This window comes from Lathyrus oleraceus, chromosome 1, assembly GCF_024323335.1.
Source record: "Lathyrus oleraceus cultivar Zhongwan6 chromosome 1, CAAS_Psat_ZW6_1.0, whole genome shotgun sequence".
NCBI classification, from domain to species: Eukaryota; Viridiplantae; Streptophyta; class Magnoliopsida; order Fabales; family Fabaceae; genus Lathyrus; species Lathyrus oleraceus.
In genome coordinates, this window is record NC_066579.1 from 143,903,135 (window position 1) to 143,923,703 (window position 20,569).

The following is a 20,569-nucleotide window of genomic DNA, read 5'->3' on the forward strand; positions in this document are numbered from 1 at the left end:
AAGTGTCAAATATATCTCCAGAACAAGATAATAGGGTGAGGTCTTAGAGATATATCTCAAGAATCAGCATGTCAGTCATTGAGTGGTCCATATTGATCTATGGCTTCTATAAATTAAGGTGCTCTTATGTTATATTTCACACAAATTGAAAATGTCTCAAATGTCGCAACTAAACTTTGACTAGTATGTCGCAAATGTCTCATTCTCCAACGGAACTCCCAAGCACACGTTCAAGCTTAACAACCTCACCTCCCTCGAAGATATCAAAGACTAAATTCATTATTTCCTACCTTACAGAGACAATCGAAAGATTGTGAAGCTCAAGTACCGTTCATCGTTGATTGGCAACGGAGGGAAGATTGAGTTCAATAAATTTGAGCTCAAGACGCAAGTGGATGTAAGGGCTATGTGGAATACGTTTTTTCGTTTTGAAACAAAAGTTTCGTTCGAGTTAGAAGTGAATATTTCAAGATCGGTCGAAGATATTATGAAAATGTTTAAGCGCCCACCTAAATATTGAACTGTAATGTTGCATTTTATGTTGAACTCATCTATGTAATTCTAATTTTAGTTTATGAATCTTAATTTCAATTTGGAAAATTCTCTTGTTTTTGGATCTGATATTGATGTGTTTGGCTTACGGAAATGTAACTACGGGAAATTTCTAGAGATGCATCACCGGTATAAAATAAACCAAACAATAGGGCGTCACTCTAAATGGTCTTACTTGAGTGTGTGTTGGGTTGCTTCCGGAGATACATCTCCAAAAATATGGGATATTTGTGAAAATTCGCGTGGTGCGGTAGAAACTTATAAGATGTGTCAAAAAACCGCCTTTATGTATTATGGATCATGTTAGAAACCAACCTAATACTAAAGTGGTCGACCTGATTGATGGAGTTAATTTGATAATTTTGCCTCTTATACCCGACTAGTTCCCTGAGGTTAGGTTACTTCACGAATTCAAATTATGCACATATATAAGGAACATCTAGAGGACAAGTGTAAACTGATAAACCCATAAACAAGTAATCAAATTTGAAATTTGATTATTTTATCAGATTTTTCTTTTGAACTCTTAAGAGTTTACAAAAATGAGATCTTACATTTGAGCTAAATCATTTTTATGACCTAGAAACGTAAACGTGTAAGAGTTTAAGGGTTTCGTTGGTGCACATGATAAAATATAAACAATGAAACAATTCCAAAAATATGAAAACTCTAAGAATGATATAATTCTCACTTTCATACATAACTTTTCCTATGCAAAAAATGCATCAAAGCTATAGGATGTATATCCTTAACCAGGTAACAATGTCTAATTTTACATGTGATATTTTATACAATTGTTACATTATTCGTTTTGCAAATAAAGACAAACCAAAATAGCATCAGTAACCACAAAGTAAGTTCTTTAATTTAGCTCTTTGGTTGGAACGACAAGGGATTGGAAAACTCATAAAACTACGTTCCCCTTTTAACTTCTTAGTTATGATGAGAGGGCCTTGTCACTTTTTGTTCTAGAAAATGACATCAGACACGCTAGTTGGGTTGAATTAAATCATGTATCTTTGAAGTAATAGAATTCACTTTGAGATTTGGATTTTGTTTTTTGTTAGGAAGGACATCAAGTCGGATTTCCTTCCAAGCTTTCACATTTGATTGAGTGAAAAAATCGGCCTTCAGACTTAACGAGTCAGATTCCCCATCCAATCAGTTACCTCTTGGTTTAATGAGAGTCTCAGCAAACTAAACTCCCCCACCAAGATCGTACGTTTGGTTGACTGAGAACTTTGGATATTAACTTCAGTCAGACAGACTCCCCTTTCAAGCTCCTACACTTGGTTGAATGCGAACTTCAAACCATGGCTTCATCCAATCAAATTTTTTCTCTAAGTTGCTACGTTTGAGAGGGAGAGAACTATGTCCTTTAATTTATTATGCACGTTAATTTCTCGGCCATCAATGGATTCACTGAGGTAGTGACTCCACTTCCACCTCAATCTTAACATTCCTCCTCGAAAGCAAAAACCAAAAATTTTATATTTAGGTTAATAACTTGTTCTTAAAGATGTCAGGGTGACAATAACACTAGATACAATTTTTTATTTATCAAAACACAACTTTAAAGAGTCAAACATCCTCCAACACGCTTACATGAAATTAAAATTGTATTAAAGTAAAAAAGGAATATGCTTATAAGTCAATCTTGACATCGGACCAGACAACAATACAATAGATTCAGTTGAGGACAGTCCAAATAAGAAACTCCTAATCAACAGGGTCGTCTTTGAGGGTGTGCAAGTTGGATTACAAGACAAAACCTCAAATTTTTCACCATTAATTTGTGGCTAAATAATATCTCATAATACACTTGTCATAGTTAAAATTAACTAAATAGGTCCCATTTTGTTTTATCATAGTTAAACGGTAGCTAATCAACACAGAACATTCAAAATCTTAACACAACCCTACTAATCAACCATCTATTACCCCGAGGAAACACCAAACTCAATCCATTACCTGACTCTGTCATCTAAAGACTTGGGGACAACTATTTCAAACTGAGCTTTTGGTTGAAGCAAAATATCACATCATCAAAAGCTATATAAATCTCATATCACCACCTTTCATTGTACACATTATTCTAACCCATATACCCCACACTCGCGGCCTTAGTGACTTGAACATAATTTATTTTTCAGATACATCTGCTATCAAACTCAACGATTCATATTTCGATTGAACGTCATAATTATCTGATAATCTATCATCATAATTGTGTATTTAATTTATAAATCAAAATATTACAATGATCATATTTCATCTCTTATGATTCCAAAATACTAAGAGTTAGCCGAAAAGTTTACTAACCTTGATGTAGAATGAACAAAGTAGGACTTTGCCTCCAGGTCGAATCCAAAATTGAAAACTATTACTCAGACTGATTTATAAGTAAAAAAGATAAACTTCACGTTTATTAAAATGAACAAAGTTGTACTAAATAACCATTGTGATATATACACCCGAGTTTATTATAAATTATGTGGAATGCTTATTTCGCTGATGCTCATTAAATATATAACTTTTCAATCTACACTGGAACATTATAATATGACAAATTAAGTTATATTAGAAGAACAAGTTCACGTTCAATGCTTGATAAGAGTTATTCAACTCCTTATCTGCATTTTTCTCTTTAACAGTTAGAACTTGGTTTAGTGATTGTAGTTCTTCAACCACCCCTCTCTCCACCTCTAATTTTGTTTGCAAAGTAAATAATATTTTGCAAACAAAATTAGAGGTGAGGAGTGGGGTGGTTGAAGAACTACAATCACTAAACAAAGTTCTAACTATCAAAGAATAACATGTAGATAACGATGTGAAGAATTCTTGTCAAGAATTGAACGCGTATTTGTTTTCTAATACAACTTTATCTATCATATTAGAATTTGCTAATGTAGTTTGAAAAGTTATATATTTGGTAAGAGATTGGAAAAACATTCAAACCAAATAATATATAATAAACTCATCTTTTAAACAAATATTAACAACAACATTCATCAACAACATTCATCAACAACAAACCATAAACAACAAACATGATACAACAAACATATCAACTCATAGAATGCTTCAGAAGCGTACCATACATGTTCCATAATAGCGTGTCCACAATGAAATAAAGATTAAGCTAAAGTTAGAGCCGCAAACTTGTGTCTATCTTGAATGGATGTCATTCTGGATCTTTGACATAAGTTTACAACGTTAACTTTAGCTTCGTCCTCTTTATTGAAACAAGCATCCCTACCTACAAGTCAAAACAAATAGAAAGTTCAAACATTATAAAACAAGCTATTGAAACAGATTTTGAAAAAAAAACTATAGTGAAAACAAATTTGTAAATACCCATTGGTTAAGATTTGATATTCTGGTTTCGTTTTTGGATTTCCATATGAGAGAGACGACTGACAGAGTTGTTAAGGTTTCATTTTGAGAAAAACGGTTGTTATGTACTAAAGCGGGACATAATTTCGCTTATATATAAATAAGTAACACCTTTCACCATGATTGAAAACAATAATTGTGGTTGCAGTACCCCAAAATTTGCCCTCGCCTTTTCACTTTTCATCTGACCCATGACTTAAGACTCATCTATATTCATTCATGTGTCATTCATATGCATTATGCCTTCATGTTAATAGAAGCATCTAAAGATTCAAAACTGGTGATTGATTGAAACCATAATTTAATATGAACGGTTGATTGAGGTCATTGGTTGACTTTTTGGTCAACTAGTTGACCAAAGTCAACCATCCGTTCCCAAATCCATATCGTCTCGACTTTGATAATATTGGTCATTTTCCATGCCCTTTCGACTCACATCATTGTTATATCCATTATGGTGTTATGTTAATACCACGTTGATTTTAATCTCAAAATTGATTCTAATTTTGAATTAATTTTAATTGATTTTAATTGGATTTTGAATTTGTTTTTAAAATGATTTTGATTCCAAGTTGATTTTAGTCCTTCTTTTATTTTGTTGTATTTAAACATCCAAAACCATTTACCATTTAATCACTAATAAACTAACAGTGCGCACAGGTGTTTTTCTTAGATTCTTAGGGAAAAGCAAGGTAGTATAAATCCATTTCTGCCAGTAGAGGCCACTAAAAAAGGGATAACCATGTTTTCTATTTTAGAAGTAATATTTTATATATAAAAAAAAAGTAAAGATAATATGAAATATATTATGCACGTTGGTTACAAATATTTGTGAGCATTTTATGCAATGCACATGGATTAAGATCCTTCCATTAATATAGTTTTCTTTGTGACATATATTCAGTACTTGTGTGCCCTTTATATAAAACCATAATAGTGGAACAGTAGAAATTTATGTAACAAATTGGATTCAATAGCATGTCTTTAATTATCTTAGTTTTTCATGCGCTCATTGTCAAGATTTGTCATACTTCGGTAAAGTTTATTTAGACAACCAATTGTAACTTATCCCACATTAGGCTCATCTTCCATAGCAAATGCACCGCAAGTTCAGCAGTGTAATCATGGGCAAGACCAACTTCAAGTCACTGTTCCTCCTACCGATTTGTGGCTACTCAAAGTTGGCATGTACAAAATTCAAGCACATAGCTTTATCTCAGTACCAACTACAAGCTAATGCCATATCAAATGTATCATAGCATGCAATATGGATATATGCATAATAGCCAAAACAACCTCAGCCAATTGAATCAGAAGCTGCCGCCAGTTCTTTTCATGACCCTCACATTGCCATGGCAGAATCCGCTTTGCTTACTTCCGGTGCACTACCTGTTACAAGCTCTTCAATAGCTATCATGTAACGGCGGGTATTCCCGCAACAAAGAAGTACTATGATCCTGCGGCACGATAACAGTCAAAGAGCTTAATAAATAAGATTATTTCAACTAATAAACTCAAGCCATACCAACATATACAGTGCCATCAAAACAATTATATAATATCCAGAGTCAAATTCCATAACAGACTTTCCATGTGATTCTTCAAATACTAAATTTGGTTGATAATTAAAAACTAACCTGAATCAAACTCTTTGCTTCAACAGAGCTGGAATACCCTGCACTAACCATCCCGCTGCTCGCAGCTTCCAGGCGAATTTCAACAAAGCCTGTTACCTACCTTGGCCGAGCGACATGGTCGTCGAACAATTGATAACCGGTAACTCGCAGCAAAACCTGCATCTGCAGGTTATAAGGAACCATACACCATAACTCTATGACTAATGATGCTTGTGGGAACAAAACCTGTCGTTAAGTTCAGAGAGAATTACGGTCATTCGCCAAGAAGCAAAGCAGTAAGCACATCAACAAAACATTTTCACTGCACTCACCATTTTAACCAGATCCACCTGCAATAACACCATAAGAACAAATGTCACCATACGTCTCGCAGACAACAAATCACAAAAATCCTGCATTAAACATTCACAAAAAATAACAGACCAGTGAGCACAATCTCATGGCAAGACAAATCATTTCACAGCAAAAGAATCAAAATAAGCATTGGAACGGACCACCTGACATACCTGCAGAACCATTCATGTACAAGAAAGGTGAGCAAAGAAAACAAGCAACTTGCATTTATGCACAGGCCAAACCAGGTGACATGAAGGGCATGCCATTTCTGCAGGATGCGCCACCATTCTGTAATATGCTAATGGACCTGCACTCAAATTCAGTACTGAGCCAAACAAATATCCTGCTGATTAACCAGTTGGAAAATCATTCAACACCAGTTCCTGCATTGCAATGTGGATCAAAGCATGATCGAAGAAATTCACTACAAAGTTCAGCAATCCACATGCCAAATTAAACCTTGCAACTCCAAGTTAACCTAACCTTATTATGATACCAAACAAGCTCATGACAGTAGAAAATGCACAGCGGTGCTATAACAAGTGCGTGGAATCGAGTAAGGTTGTTCATTTGGGTCAGAGAGTGACCGTTGAAGTTGCTGAAGGTTTATAGAAAGCTCGGGAAGTGGCAAAGTGATGCTGAACTATCGAAGGAGAGGACTTTTGAGACAGGTGGTTCTGCTTTATAACTACTTACAAAGGTGTTGTCAAAAGGCTTATACTCAGAAGTATTGCTCCAAGTGAAGGCCGATACTCTCTATCTGCTACAAAGAAAACAGCTTCCGCCAATGACAGGTGTGGGATTGATAACGTTGAAGAGACGTTGTCATACAAGAACTTCTATACCACAGAAAAACAGGAAATGAGAATAGCAAGCAGGAAGCGTCCCAAGCGACGGCTATGCGAAACCGAACACCCTGCAAAATCATAAGTTTGAAATTTCAGAACATAACAAAAACTCTTTTGAAAAACGATTCAAATCACCCCTTCTAACTCACTTCACCACGGATTCGATCCGCATCCGAATGGAACCACTCAACAACTTGGTAATAGAAGAATAAAGAAGGTTAAGAACCACTGCCAAGAGACGCACAATTGAATCCCTCACCAACCAGCTGAACAACACTTCATAACTAACTCCTCCACCTAAATAGAACTAAAAAAAAAACCAAACCCTACCTCACAATCCTCTCCAACTGACGTAGAAAAGAATTAACTGAAACTTAAACCAACCCTACAACTGTCAACATTTTTTCCCAACTAACTGAGTGAGAATAAAATAACCAACTGAGTTTGTGATTAACTCAGTTAGTTGAGCTGGCGACTCTGCTGGGGACACCTTCCTAAGCAAGTCAAGCCTAATCTAGGTCGCTTCCTCGCATGTGTGTATACTTATCCTTTTGATATTGTTTGTTTTATTTATCGCCTTTTGCTTTAAACTGTATAATATATTATATGATTCCATTTTTCTATGGTATCGATGGATACAAATCCGATTGCAAGTAACCTTGTGGGAAAGACTCTCCACTCGAGTCTAGAGTGCAAACTTGAGATAGGAGAGGTTGAGTAGTGTGGGCCACCGAGAAGCTTTTCTCATAAGGGTCGATACGAAAACCTCGCTTAGAGTAGATTCTCTTGGAGACGTTGACGACCGTCAAGCTTTTGGCGTAAGCGATCAATGTCTTCACTAGGATCCATGACTCTAAGGACCTTCATAGAACATTAAACCTATGACCTATTAAGATTGATGGTCGCGTAGTGCGGGTCCCCGAGAAGCTTTTCTCGTGTGGGTCGGCACGAAGATCTCACTCAAAGTAGATCTTCTTGATGGAGTTGACGACCGGCAAGCTTTTGCCGTAAGCGACAAACAGTCAAGGAGGTCCATGACTTTGAGACCCTTGTCTAGAACCCAATGTCGATGGTCGCGTAGTGCGGGCCCCCGAGAAGCTTTTCTCGTGTGGGTCGGTACGAAGATCTCACCCAGAAGAGGTTCATTGGAGGGAGTTGACGACCGGCAAGCTTTTGCCGTAAGCGTCAAACAGCCAAATGAATCGATGACTCTGGGGTCCCTATCTAACCCTAGACCCCGACCGGTGAGATCCCCTTTGTGAGTAAGCAATCAGAGATATCCTCCATCTGTAACTCGAACCTGTGATACCATGCCAACATGTGTGTTCGACTCGTGAGAACCATGCTTGTGTATCATTCATTCACTCACTCATGCATTCATGCATCATAAAAATATTCAAATACAATATTCATGCATCATTTTGCATATCATCAAACAAAATCCAGAAAACTTACCATTCTACCCTTCTATCCAGAATCATCCACAGTCAAGCTGACTTCCCGACATTCATACTACACGCGTAATAATCAGAAATTGCTCATGGATCAGTTGGAGCAGAACCAAGCTGCTATGAGGGAGGATATGACCACTGTGAAAGCTCAGATGGGTCATCTTGTTGAAGCCCTACAAGCTCTGGCTAGGGGACAAGAGGAAATGCGTCAGGCTAATCTGAGAGCCTCTACTGCCAACCCTGCTGTTGTGACTATACCGGTGAATCCACCAGGAGGAGCTGGTACGCCTGCTATAGCTCAGCCACCTCCCGAAAGAGGTCTGGTGTACCAAAATGCTAATCAGACATTCAATATCCCCGCCAATGGGAGATTCCAACCTGAGATTGACGATCAGCAGGACGCTTTCTTCACTACAAAAGCTGACTCAGTTTATGAGGCTTTTGGTCCTTCTCCTGCTGACATCGAAAGGAGATTTCAAATGGTGGATGAGAGATTCAAGGCGATGCAAGGTCCTGATACCTTTGGGTTGGATGCTGTTGACATGTGTCTAGTGCCAGACGTGAAAATTCCTCCCAAGTTCAAAGTCCCGAGCTTTGAAAAGTATCAAGGGGTCACTTGTCCAAAGACCCACATCCGAGCTTTCTGCAGAAAGATGGCCGCTCATTCTAGTGATGAGAAACTCTTAATGCATTTTTTCCAGGACAGTCTCAGTGGAGCTTCTCTAGAATGGTATATGCAGCTCGAGCGCACACATATACGAACCTGGAGGGAACTTGCTGAAGCCTTCTTGAAGCATTATCAGTATAACTCAGACATGGCTCCCAATCGGACTCAGCTCCAAAGCCTTTCTTAGAAGTCGGATGAATCGTTCAAAGAGTATGCCCAACGATGGAGAGACTTGGCTGCCAGGGTTCAATCCCCTCTTCTTGAAAGAGAGCTGATAAACATGTTTGTGGACACCCTTCAAGGGCCGTATTTTGAAAAAATGATTGGGAGTACCACCTCGGGATTCTCAGACTTGGTCATTGTTGGTGAGCAAATTGAGAATGACTTGAAGATCGGTAAAATACAAGATACAACCGTTGTGGCTAATGGAGCGAAGAAGCCTTATTCCGGATTCTCAAAGAAGAAGGAAGGAGAGACCAATTCTATCGCTCAAGGGGGAGATGGAGGTTACCAAATGCCATACTATCCAGTGGCAGCAGTAACACCTAACCCATATCCGCAGCCAGCGTATGTCATTCCAACTGGTCCTCCAGCGATGCAATATCAACAGCCCTATGCTCCTCAGCAACCTGTTGCTCCGCAACAACAGAACTACTATCAGCAGGGTAGACAAGGACCAAGAAGGACTCCCAGAAGGTTTGATCCAATTCCCATGCCGTATGGTCTCCTGTTAGCTCACTTGCTCAAGGATTCGCAAGTCCAGCTGAGAGAAGCTAAGGCTCCTCTTGTACCTCTCCCTCCCGGGTATGACATGAACGTCAGCTGCGAGTATCACTCTGGGACGCGGGGGCACTCAATCGAGAATTGCAATATCTTCAAACACAAAGTACAAGACTTGATTGACTCAAAAGCAATATCGTTCAAGCCAAATGTTCCAAACAACCCCATGCAGGCCAGTACATCTGCAGCGCCTTAGTCAGCGAAGCAGTAGATTGGAAGGATTGGTATTTGTGGAATTGTCTCGTCAGCTTCCTCCAGAACCAAGACCTCAAGCAGTGGGAGAATAAAGCGGATCATTCCAACAATTTCTAGTTCAATCATGTTCATGTGTGATTTTCTTGTTTGTCATTTGTAACATTCATTTGTAATGAACTCGTTTGTTTTTGAATAATAATGACATTGAAATGAATATGCATGTTTTGAATAAATACATTCGTGTCCACTCATACTTTATCTTGTCAATATTCAAATGTTGGTTTTTGGAGGAGGATGATGTAATTAAAAACACGAAACGAATTCACGGCTCGTACGCTTTTGAATAAAACCATGCTGATGATGTAACGCATTGTTTCAAATCCCCAAACACCGGAGATATAAGGAAGATAATCCCTAGTCAACCCCTTTGAGCCAAGGAGTAAGAGTTTCTTTCTTAAAATATAAAACCCTCAATCTCAAACCGGGGCAGGGTAGTCATCAGTCAGTTTGACCAAGCGTCCACATTTCAAAAAAGGGAGTGTCTTATCTGAGGATCAACCATACCTTATCCCTCACAAGAGGTTGGAAAACACCAAATCCCAAACGGTTGTCCCTCACCCACAGAGGCACGAGGCGGTCACAACCCATTCAAATCAATGGACAGACGTCACACGATTTGTTTCAGCAAAAAGAAACAGGAAAAAATCAAAACCCAAAAAAGAAAGAAAGTCCGCTAAGTCGAAAACTCGAAAACTAGTGACTTAGGCAAAAATTAGGGCATCCTTGTGGATTGTAAATCTGAACCAATCCAGCAAAATAGGGAAACAAAAAAAAATGAATGAATCTGCTAATGAGGAATCAAAAGAAAATCCTCAACAAGAACAAATTCGTGTGGCTACAAATCAAACAACATAAGGTGCATGACTGTCACACCGAAAACCTCTTGGGTTCATTAACCATCACTCCCCAAGTCCCTATTGGGAGAAGAGCGTTTGTTTCAAACTATCTGAACGTAGGACTGGAGAACATCACGAAGAGCGGGTGGGTTAGGTTAGGCTCGAGCCTTGTATCCTTTCTTTCTAAAAATCGTGAACCAGGCCACGTTACAATCCTTAAAAGACCTAATTGAAGCAAAGGTTTATTTCGAAGGCGTACTATAGTCAGAACAATCGTGTTAAAACTGACTCCTCGTTAATTTACTCATATGTGTTGATATTGATATATGACATTCGTTATCAATGATGCATTCATTAAATGTTAGAATTTCAGTGAACATGTTTGGATTTCAAAGCTGCATAAAAATGACATTGCATTATCATTTCCAAAAATGAGCTTGTCTTACTCATGAGTAAGCATCTGACATCAAGGAATCCACCACAATAAGCGTGAAGTGAGGAACTTGATGATCTCAAAAGTGTAGAACGCCTGAGACCTCCGTTGAGTAGGGGCAAGCCACTTCTCTTGATCACATCAGTCAGAATGTCTGAAGACTCTGTCGAGCAGAAAGACAAACCGTTTTGAGATCTCGTCGATCAGAGACAGTCACGTCGAGAAATATCTACAAGATTCAGTCAATTTGAAGTAGTCAAGGCGAGATTCAATCAATCTCTTTGAAGATCAGTGAATCAAGGGCATTCCCTCAAAAATCAGTCAACCAAAGGCAAAGTTACTTCAAGGCGTACTGGGGTAGGCCACCCCAAGAGCACAAGAAGTCAATCTCCCTAAGGGGGTTGATAAGAGGAATGTGGTTCCCATACACTGGGGTAGATCCAATGGTGACAATCCACGATGAAGTTGCTTTTTAACCTGCGATTAGGGAAATCCTTGCAGATACCCAACAACTTGGGGCAAGACGATCCAAAGAGAGGAAGGTTCTCTCCCTACCTTGGAAGGCATTTCTGGATCCAGCCTGGGGCATCCGCAGGTCTACGTCAGATCCACCCTCTAGCAACATCAAGAAGTCAGATATTGGGAAGTCATGCGAGACGGAACCCACCCTCCATAAATCGAAAGCCTTGCAACCCAAGCATCTCCCTCAGCATTCATTGCATCATACCCAAGATTGGGGCATCCGTAGATCCTCATATCATCGTATCAACCTGTCATGTATAATTCATATCATCTCATTCATACATGCCATTAAATATAGCACAAATCTCTCTAATAAGGAAGAATCAAGCCCAAAGCTCTCTTAGCACAATTCAATTGCCCATTTTCGTTGGTATCTTTCCATAATTCACCCCGTTGGCATTTGATGGGAAAATAGCAAGTGTACTATTTTTCTCACTGTAGTAATAAAAGGGAAATTCCCCGTTTGTCGATCTCAAGGACTGCTTGACGATATAGAGTTTATAGATTGTTTCAATTAGACAAAAGCCTTTGGTTTTTGTGTTGTGAGTAATTATACTACCAATTGCAAATAAATAAAACAAGTAAAAAGGTTGAACGAGAGACAAATGAGAGAAGATTGCTAGGGTTCGGTGAATGAAACTTCCTGTAACAGATTTAATTTATGAAGGCTTAGACAATAATCCTGTCCAATTAATTCCGGTCCTCAAGGGTATCTATTCCTAATTCCTTAGTGAAAATACATTTGATTATGTAACCTAATTACTATGTCCATAAATAATTAAGTTCATACTCAAGCATTCGAATATCAAGAATTACCGGTCAGATAGAAAATCCCTAGTCCTAGGTTATTTTTACTATCCAAAGTTCTTATACAGATCAATGAATAATCGCTGTCCAGCTTAAACTATTCATATTAATCATCATTCGTTGGTATGACGAATAAAGCATAAAGAACGGTAATAAGAACAAATCAATTGAGAAAAAGAAATAGTCAATGCATTCACAAACATAAACTCTGTCACATTCAGAATCAGTGTCACCCCCCTAGCAATGGGGGGTTTAGCTACTCATAATAGAAATAAAAACAAAAATGAACATTGTTGTCATTACATAATTTCTTGAGGAATCAATCTTCAATCGTCGGAAAACTCTTGAACATATGAATTCTCTGATAATCGTAGAGTCTCCAGGTCTCAAACGCGTCTCTTTTTTCTCCAAAATTGTCCAACCCTTGAAAAATCGTTTTCTCCCCTCTAAATAGCTATTCAGTTGGGCTTTTCCTGATTTTGGGCTTGATACGCGTATTGCCCAGTCTCATACGCGTATTGCCCAGTCTGGTACGCGTATTGCACGTAAGACAGCCTCTGATACGCGTATTGCCCAGTCTGGTACGCGTATTGCCCAGTCTGGTACGCGTATCACCAGTTTGGTACGCGTATCACCAGAAGCTTGTCTTTTTGCTAGATTTTCCATCCCTCTGGTCATATACGTATGCTACGCGTACTTGGAAGGTCCATACGCGTATCATGTAAGGCCATACGCGTATGGACAGCAGGTTCTCCAAGAATTTGGTTTTTTCTTCCGTTTTCTTGCTCGGGCTTAATTTCGCATCTGACGTTTGATTCCCTGAACTTCCAGACTAGTTTTTGACCTGCTAACATACCCAAAAGTGTAAAATATCCTCAAGAAACTCATAAGTAACAACACACTTCATATTATAGAATTGAGCTTATATCTAACTAAAAATGCTTCAGTTTACGCAGTTTACCTGACTTATTTACGGTTAAATAGTGAAATACCTAGCATAAATGGTGACTGATCACAACCCCAAACTTAGCTTGTTGCTTGTCCTCAAGTAACATTTTATTACCATCAAATATCATGTCACCCCAAACTTACTGTAAAACAGTTCTTGCCACAATACTGCTGAAATCTTTCGCACTGGACCTCTTGATGTTTTTTTCAGGTTTTCTGATTTTTCCACATAGCCAACGAGCTAGAAACTCTTTCCCTCAGAGATATGACTTTACCTGTCAGCTTATATCACACTCTCACCAAGTCTCTCTGGGTTAAAGTGTTATCACTCTCAAATCACAATATGCAATATCAAATCAGAAGTTTGAATAAATTCTCTCATCCTATCAACATGTACAATCACACACACTTTTTGAGGTCTTTTGGGTTGTAACGGGGCTTTGGTTTAGGTAGGGTATGAAATTTGTTATGAAATTGGAACAAAGGTTTTTTTTTTTGGTTCAGAGTATATGAAATCATTCTCTCACTACGTTTCTTTCCTATTATTCCTGTTGGGTTTTGTATTCCTCTTTTCCTTTTTTCTATAGTGAATGTAGCATTTTTCAAAAGCTGTTCTTTTATTGTTTTTCGCTTTTCTCTTTCTTTCTTTTCATTTTTTTTTTGTTTTAATTTTTTTTTTAATTTTTTTTTATACTACATTCACTTACTGCAAAGCTACCCCAAACTTAAAGGTTGTTATTCCAACAGCAACCCCAAACTTAGATAGAAACGTAGAGATGAAATCAATCCTCACATACTCTGAACAGGGTAGGATAGTTACAAGGTCATGGATTGAGAAAAAAACGGGTATATCAGAAACAAATGATTAACAGGCTCAACAGGGTGAAACAATGGATAATAATACGAGATGGGATGGCTAGAAAGGCTCTAGGTGATAAACAAAAACATGCCTCAGTGTGTGTATTCGTACAACTAATAATAACAAAAGAACATACGCAAACCATGATTGATAAAGACATACCTGATATCTCTCATATGATGATAAGTTGTCGCATCGCGCGAAAAACCGGCGGGAAAAGAAAGAACAACAGAGCCGCCACCGTGCGTTATTTATCCCAAAAGAGGGAAAGGAAACGCTCAGAGTAAACCTGGGAAAAGACATGGTCTCGCGACCAAAGAGAATGGGTTCGGGAGTCGGTTATGCGAAGGGAAGGTATTAGCACCCCTACGCATCCGTAGTACTCTACGGGATCCACGCACACTAGAAAGGAAATTGGTTGCTAAACACTGCTCAAATATTCACACACACACTGGCTGAAAGAAAGGAAAGAAACTGACTGAAACTGAACTCGGCAGGACGTCGCATCCTGGGCCTACTTAGTCTATCAGGCATAGACATCAGAGTCCAAGTAGTTCGGACTGGGGAAACGACACATGCTCGCTAGGATGCCGCATCCTATGCATACGTATCTTCTCGGACGAGAGAAGAATCAGAGCATTCGTAGCTCGGCTGACGCGCACACAAACAAACAAACACAGGCAAACATGGAGCCCGACTGCCAATCACTGGACTTATGTCAGCATCCGAACCTAGACACACGCAAAGAGGCAAACGTGGAGCCCAAATGCCAATCACTGGACTTACATTGACATCCGAACCTAAACAACACAACAGATAGATAGGGAGTCGGGGACTCAGCCTATAACTGTCAAACACACACAAACAAGACAGACAGCAAATGCTAAGGAGTCAAGGACTCGAGCCTAGCAAAGGTCAGACAGCACGCACAAAAAGAAAGAAAAGGCGCCCGGAGAGATCAGCTCAATCTCCTGCCTACATACTTCATCTGGTATGAAGATCAGGGCGATGTAGTTCCCCTACGCAGGGATAAAGGACTAGCCTAACCAGATAACAGAGGGAGACACAACACTAGGGAGACTACGACTCGAGCCTAGATGTTATCATGCAAAATCATCCCTAAGTTAAGGTTTCTAGCTAAATGGCACAAGGGCCAACCTATCCTAAGTATGGCTCACACAGGAAGCAAGCCACACACACTTAACTTGCACAGGAAGCAAGCCAAGCAAAACCTAACTTGCACAGGAAGCAAGTCTAAACTAATCCTGACTTGCACAGGAAGCAAGTCAAACTATCCTAACTTGCACAGGAAGCAAGTCAAACTATCCTAACTTGCACAGGAAGCAAGTCAAACTATCCTACAAGCACAGATAGCACACGCTATACACAAACAAGTGGCTCAAACAAGGGTTTGGTTTTAGTCAAGGGGTCATATCAACCTCAACAAACAAACCTCTGGAACTGGGTGAATGTTGCTCTTAACCTTGCCATCGAGGGGCTAAGGTGAAGCAGATGAAAGGATGAAGTGAGGATGAGACCTCACAGCTCTTATCCCAGGCCTGGGAGAGCTCAAGACAAGAATGTGTGGGTTCAGAAAGTGGGAACCCTTCTACACATTTAAAACTGACTCAACTGTACAGTTTGTACAAGATCTTGGGTTTGTATCTTCAATGCATCAACACAGTGGTGTGAGCAAAGCAGATGACACACTGAATAGTGGGGGATAGATTGCATATCCCTACCTTCCACCAATTGCCTCTTCACTTAGGAGGACTTTGACTCTATGCAAGGACAAAGTTAAACATCCACAAACATTGCCTCTTAAGGAGGACTTCAGACAGTTGCCTGGCCAAGTAACAGGCCAGGTCTTCCAGACTACATGGAGTAAAAGAGGCATACCTCACTGCAAATTGCTTATACAAGCAAAGCAAAGCAAAAGTTCACAAGGAACTAAAAGCAACTAAAGCACCTGAAACAGTCAAGCAGATGTTAGTATACAACTTCAAACAAAACAAACAGAAACCGACACCAACAGTTAATTGGAGGCACATGGATGTGCAAGGCACAAGGCTTAAGGCATGTGAGCCAAGCCACCTACAAAACAAAGATGTTAGACAACAATATTTAACCAAGCTCAGTCAAAAGAATTGGTCTCAATGGCCATTTGATGGTCAACCTGAAATCACAAACTCAAAGGTGAGTAACAGGACCACTAGGGCAAGCCTAGGGTCAAAAATGAATGAGAAAGTCCAAACAGCAAGGGGTAAGTACCCAAAATCATGTTCAAACATTCAAGAAGCAAAACCAATTGGGTTCATGTTCATATCAATCGTCATCATCATTTCATGAACAAATTAGGTCAGAGCATGGCATTTAGAAGCTCATAGAAGTCAACAGCAAGACTCAACTCAAAAGCAATCTTAAACATTTCCAAAAATCACCAAATAAATCATGATCAATCACAACCCACATCATGGTAAGCATGTCAAATTTCATCTCATTTAGACAAGTGGAAGGCAGTCAATGAAAATCAGAAAGTCAAAGCACATTTGAACATGCATAATGAAGTCAACCAAACATGCATCAACTTAGAAAAATCATAAGTCAAGAATAGTGTATGATAAATGAATGGGACTAAAGCCATGGTAAAGATGAAGATGTCTAGTTATCTCATGCAAAATTTCATGTCCATCCAATAAAGTATGAGAATTTCACAAATGAAATGGGAACATGTGTCACACAAAGTCAACATTTGACTAGGCAGGGAAGAAAAAATCTCAAACAAATGGAAAATAGTTCAATTAAATCCAAGAAAAATCACAAGTAAACTGGACATACAAGAGTAGGCTCATGCAAAATTTGGGGTCATTTGGATGTAAGGAAGTATGTGAACAAAATTTGGTAAAATGCATGATCATGGTATAGCAACAAATGTAACACATGACTTCAAAAAATCATAACTCTCAATCCACAAATGATAAATACACAAAGTCTATATGAAAACAAAGGTCAAAGTGTCTAGTTTCATCACAAAAAATTTCAAAGGCAATGGATATAACATGACAATTTCACAAAAGGAATGGTAAGATGTATCATTTATGCACACATGTTGGGAAAATAATTACCATAAAAAATCCAGCCAATGGAAAAATCATTAAAAATCACAATAAAAAACTAGACACATTTGTGATCATGAGGAAAAAATTTCAGGATTTTTGGAATTAAATTGAAAGAGAAATTAATTTGGCAAGTTGGGGAACAATTGGATGAAATGTGAGCAAATGGCATGGAGAATTGGTCAACATGTGGTCAACCGAGTGGCACTATTGTAATTTGGCAATTCACTAATTGAAACGGCGTCGTTTCAGGGCGCCCCATGAAATGTTTTTATTGGCGCATGGCCAAACAGTGGTATGCATACATAAAAAATGCAAAAAATCTGGGCATTGCAAATGAAAATCCTAGGGTTTAAGAACAACATCAACAACCTTCATCCCTAATTCATGTTATTTCCCAGAAAATCCCAGAAAGTGAAATTGCACACACACACGTGTTCAGCATGGCTAGGGGATCAATAATCCAATGTCAATTTTCCATATAGCACAAACATACGCATGAATCGAGCGTAGAAAGTATGAACATCAAATTTTGATTATGAACAAAAAGTCCCAGAAATGAATGAGCAGCATATCATTAGAGCCATTAGGGCATGGTGAAAGCAAATCCATAATTATTTTTCAGTGTAACACAACATGGCAGTAGAATCGAGCAAAAAAGAAAATGTGCATAAAACTTATTTTCCAAATTTCTTGCAAGTTAATCAACCAATTCATGTGAGACAAAGTGTAACTTCTTCAGCAAGCTAAGACCTATGCTAATCATGTGGTGGTTTGGCAAGAGAAGGCAATCGAAATCTTACCAATAATGGTGCAAGCTGATGATGCAGTGACTATTTGGCCAAAGCAAGCTCGAACAGATGGTGATTTGGACTTCTAATGGTGAATGGTGAAGGTAGCTTGTCTCAAGAATACTTAACCTTGCTCCAATCTAGCTCCACCATGGTTGATGCTTGGTGAAAACAGTTGAGGAAAAAGCTGTTACAGCAAGAACACAAGGCTTGCTATGGTCTCCAAATGCTGCTCGTATGATTGCTGAACCAAGGCTTGCTTGAATGTTTGAAGGATTTGGCCAGAAAAGTTCTTATGGCAAGATGCAAGATGAGAGTGTGAGAGGTTTTCTGTGGTTTGATGTGTTTGCAAGGTTTTGATGACAGGAGATGGTGTTTTGCCTGCTGCTAGGTAGTTATGACAGGTTTTGTGGGATGCAGGGCAAGGGTCTTGGTATGGTCTGCTACTAGTGGTGTAATGTGATGAAGATGATGGTGAAAAGGCAAATGGCTAGGCTTTGGTTTTGTTAGAAGCTTGACTGATTGTTTGAAGAGGCAAGCAAAAGTGAGGTTTTGAGTGAATGAGGGCCAAGTTCATAGAGACTTTTGGACAGGAAATTGGGAAGTGTGGTTTTATGCTGGTTTGTGGTGCAAGGCAGGATTACAAGGCTTGTGGTAGGGTGTTCATGACAGGAAATGCAAGTGGCAAGGCTTTGTTTTTGCAAGCTTGGACAAGTTTGGTAAATGCCAAAAGCATGGTCAAATGCAGGTTTTTTAGGTTGAGTACTTTTTTCTGCAATGTGTTTTTTATGGTTGTTAATTTTTGTTTCAAGTGGCAGAAAAAAAAGGATCAAAAAGCCCTGCTGTTAGAAGTTTGTTCTTGGTACAAGGCCATGTTGCAACTTTGGTGCTACTGTTGTTGCTGCAGTTGGGTGGTGTGAGAGCAAGGGTTAAGGTTTAGGCTTTTGGTCTTTTACAGCAAAAACTGGAATATGCAGGATGTATAGTGTGATGGTTACAGCTAGGTTGCTTCTGTTTTGTTTTTGACAGGATCCTTGGAATGCAAATAGCAGGGCTAACCTTGGTTCTTGCAGGGTTTTGGTGTTCTTATGTTCTTTCTGCTGTTGGCCATTGGCAGGATTTCATTCTCTTTTTGAAGTTTTTCAACTCTTGGTTCAAATGGCCCCAAAATCAATTTCTACAGCATCCCCCTTTTCTGTTATGCAGCAGTTTTGTCTTTTAAGATCACAGCCTCTCCTCATCCCTAAAACCTGCTATGTGACATGGTACCAGTCTGGTATGGAAGTATTGTTTTGAGAAAAATGCCAAGGTTTTCTATCTCCTGCTGCAGTATTGTGTGCTTGTGTGTTGCAGATTAGCAGGGCCTATGAGATGGTGCTTGAGGGAGTCAGTTGTATTTTGCTACTGCTAATGCTATTCCTTTGACAGCAGAAAAAGATGGATGAAAAGTCTGCTACTAGGTTGCTTTGTGGTGGGATTTCAAAAAATGAAATGGTAAAGTGAGACTTGGGAGAAAATTGAGAGGTTGGTTAAAAGTGAAGGTAGGTTGTGCAATTGTTGATTAGGTTGGCTCCTTTTTCACAAAGATCAAAAATGCCATGCTTTTCTTCTGCTGCAGGGTATGGTGACAGGATTGTGAAGGCAAGGCAAGGTTCCTTGAAATCAGCATGTCTTCACCAATTGCCTTGGCCAAAGAAAAGGTTTTGTCCTACTGCCCTTGCTACTACTGTCATGACAGAAAAAAAAAAAAAGGGCCTGAATTCTGCTGCATAGTACATGGCATGGTATAGTTGTTCTTTTAGTTGCACAGCAGGGTGAGGCTTTGAGAGAGAGTGTGATCTGCTGCTACTCATGACAAACAAAAATGCCATGCTGTTGCTGTGTGGTTTTGACAGAAAATGGTGATGATTTTGCTGTCATGGTACAAAGCATGACCATGTGGGATATGGTTGTTGTAAACATGTACTTTGGCCAATGTTTAAGTAAGCTAGCAAGGCTTTCTTTTTGTGGTTTTATGTTGCTAAATGGAGCTTCAAAATGGCAGCAAATGGTGGTTTAGATTTCTGTTTCCATAGTACAAATCATGGTATGGTGGAATGTATGGACAAGCATGGTTGAATTTGTACTTTCCTTACAATTCAAGCAACCAAGTATGGATTCATGATGAGTGCAAGTACTGCATATTTTGACTTTGCAAACACATTCTAAATGACATTTATGAGCTTTTCCAATTGGCCAAATGTTGAAAAAATGTTTAAATCAAAAAGTCAACTCTTGGTCAAACTTTCATTTAAATGAAAAAGGTCAAAATATGCTATTTTGATTGGTGAAGTTT

At 39.0% G+C, this 20,569-nt stretch overlaps 1 protein-coding gene and 1 long non-coding RNA gene across 7 annotated transcripts; one reads left to right on the forward strand and one right to left on the reverse strand.

Annotated features, from left to right (window-relative positions):
• Positions 1 to 4,816: 4,816 nt before the first annotated feature.
• On the reverse strand, positions 4,817 to 7,259 carry LOC127122680 (uncharacterized). Of its 6 annotated transcripts, none has more exons than XR_007803544.1 (6): positions 6,919 to 7,256; positions 6,618 to 6,837; positions 6,092 to 6,304; positions 5,897 to 5,977; positions 5,586 to 5,810; positions 4,819 to 5,405 (listed from the first exon to the last, which is right to left on the reverse strand). It is a non-coding gene; the product is annotated as an uncharacterized LOC127122680 (long non-coding RNA). The 6 variants fall into 6 exon arrangements; XR_007803541.1 differs by having other exon boundaries at positions 6,405 to 6,837; XR_007803543.1 differs by having other exon boundaries at positions 4,817 to 5,405; positions 5,586 to 5,741; positions 5,811 to 5,977; positions 6,092 to 6,837; positions 6,919 to 7,259.
• Positions 7,260 to 8,309: 1,050 nt separating this feature from the next.
• Positions 8,310 to 9,074, forward strand: LOC127096189 (uncharacterized). Its single transcript, XM_051034797.1, has one exon. The coding sequence runs from the start codon at positions 8,310 to 8,312 to the stop codon at positions 9,072 to 9,074; it is 765 nt and encodes a 254-aa protein (XP_050890754.1).
• Positions 9,075 to 20,569: the final 11,495 nt, after the last annotated feature.

Coding starts and splice junctions, on each gene's coding strand:
- LOC127096189 (XM_051034797.1), top strand. CDS start 8,310: ATGGATCAGTTGGAGCAGAACCAAGCTGCTATGAGGGAGGATATGACC.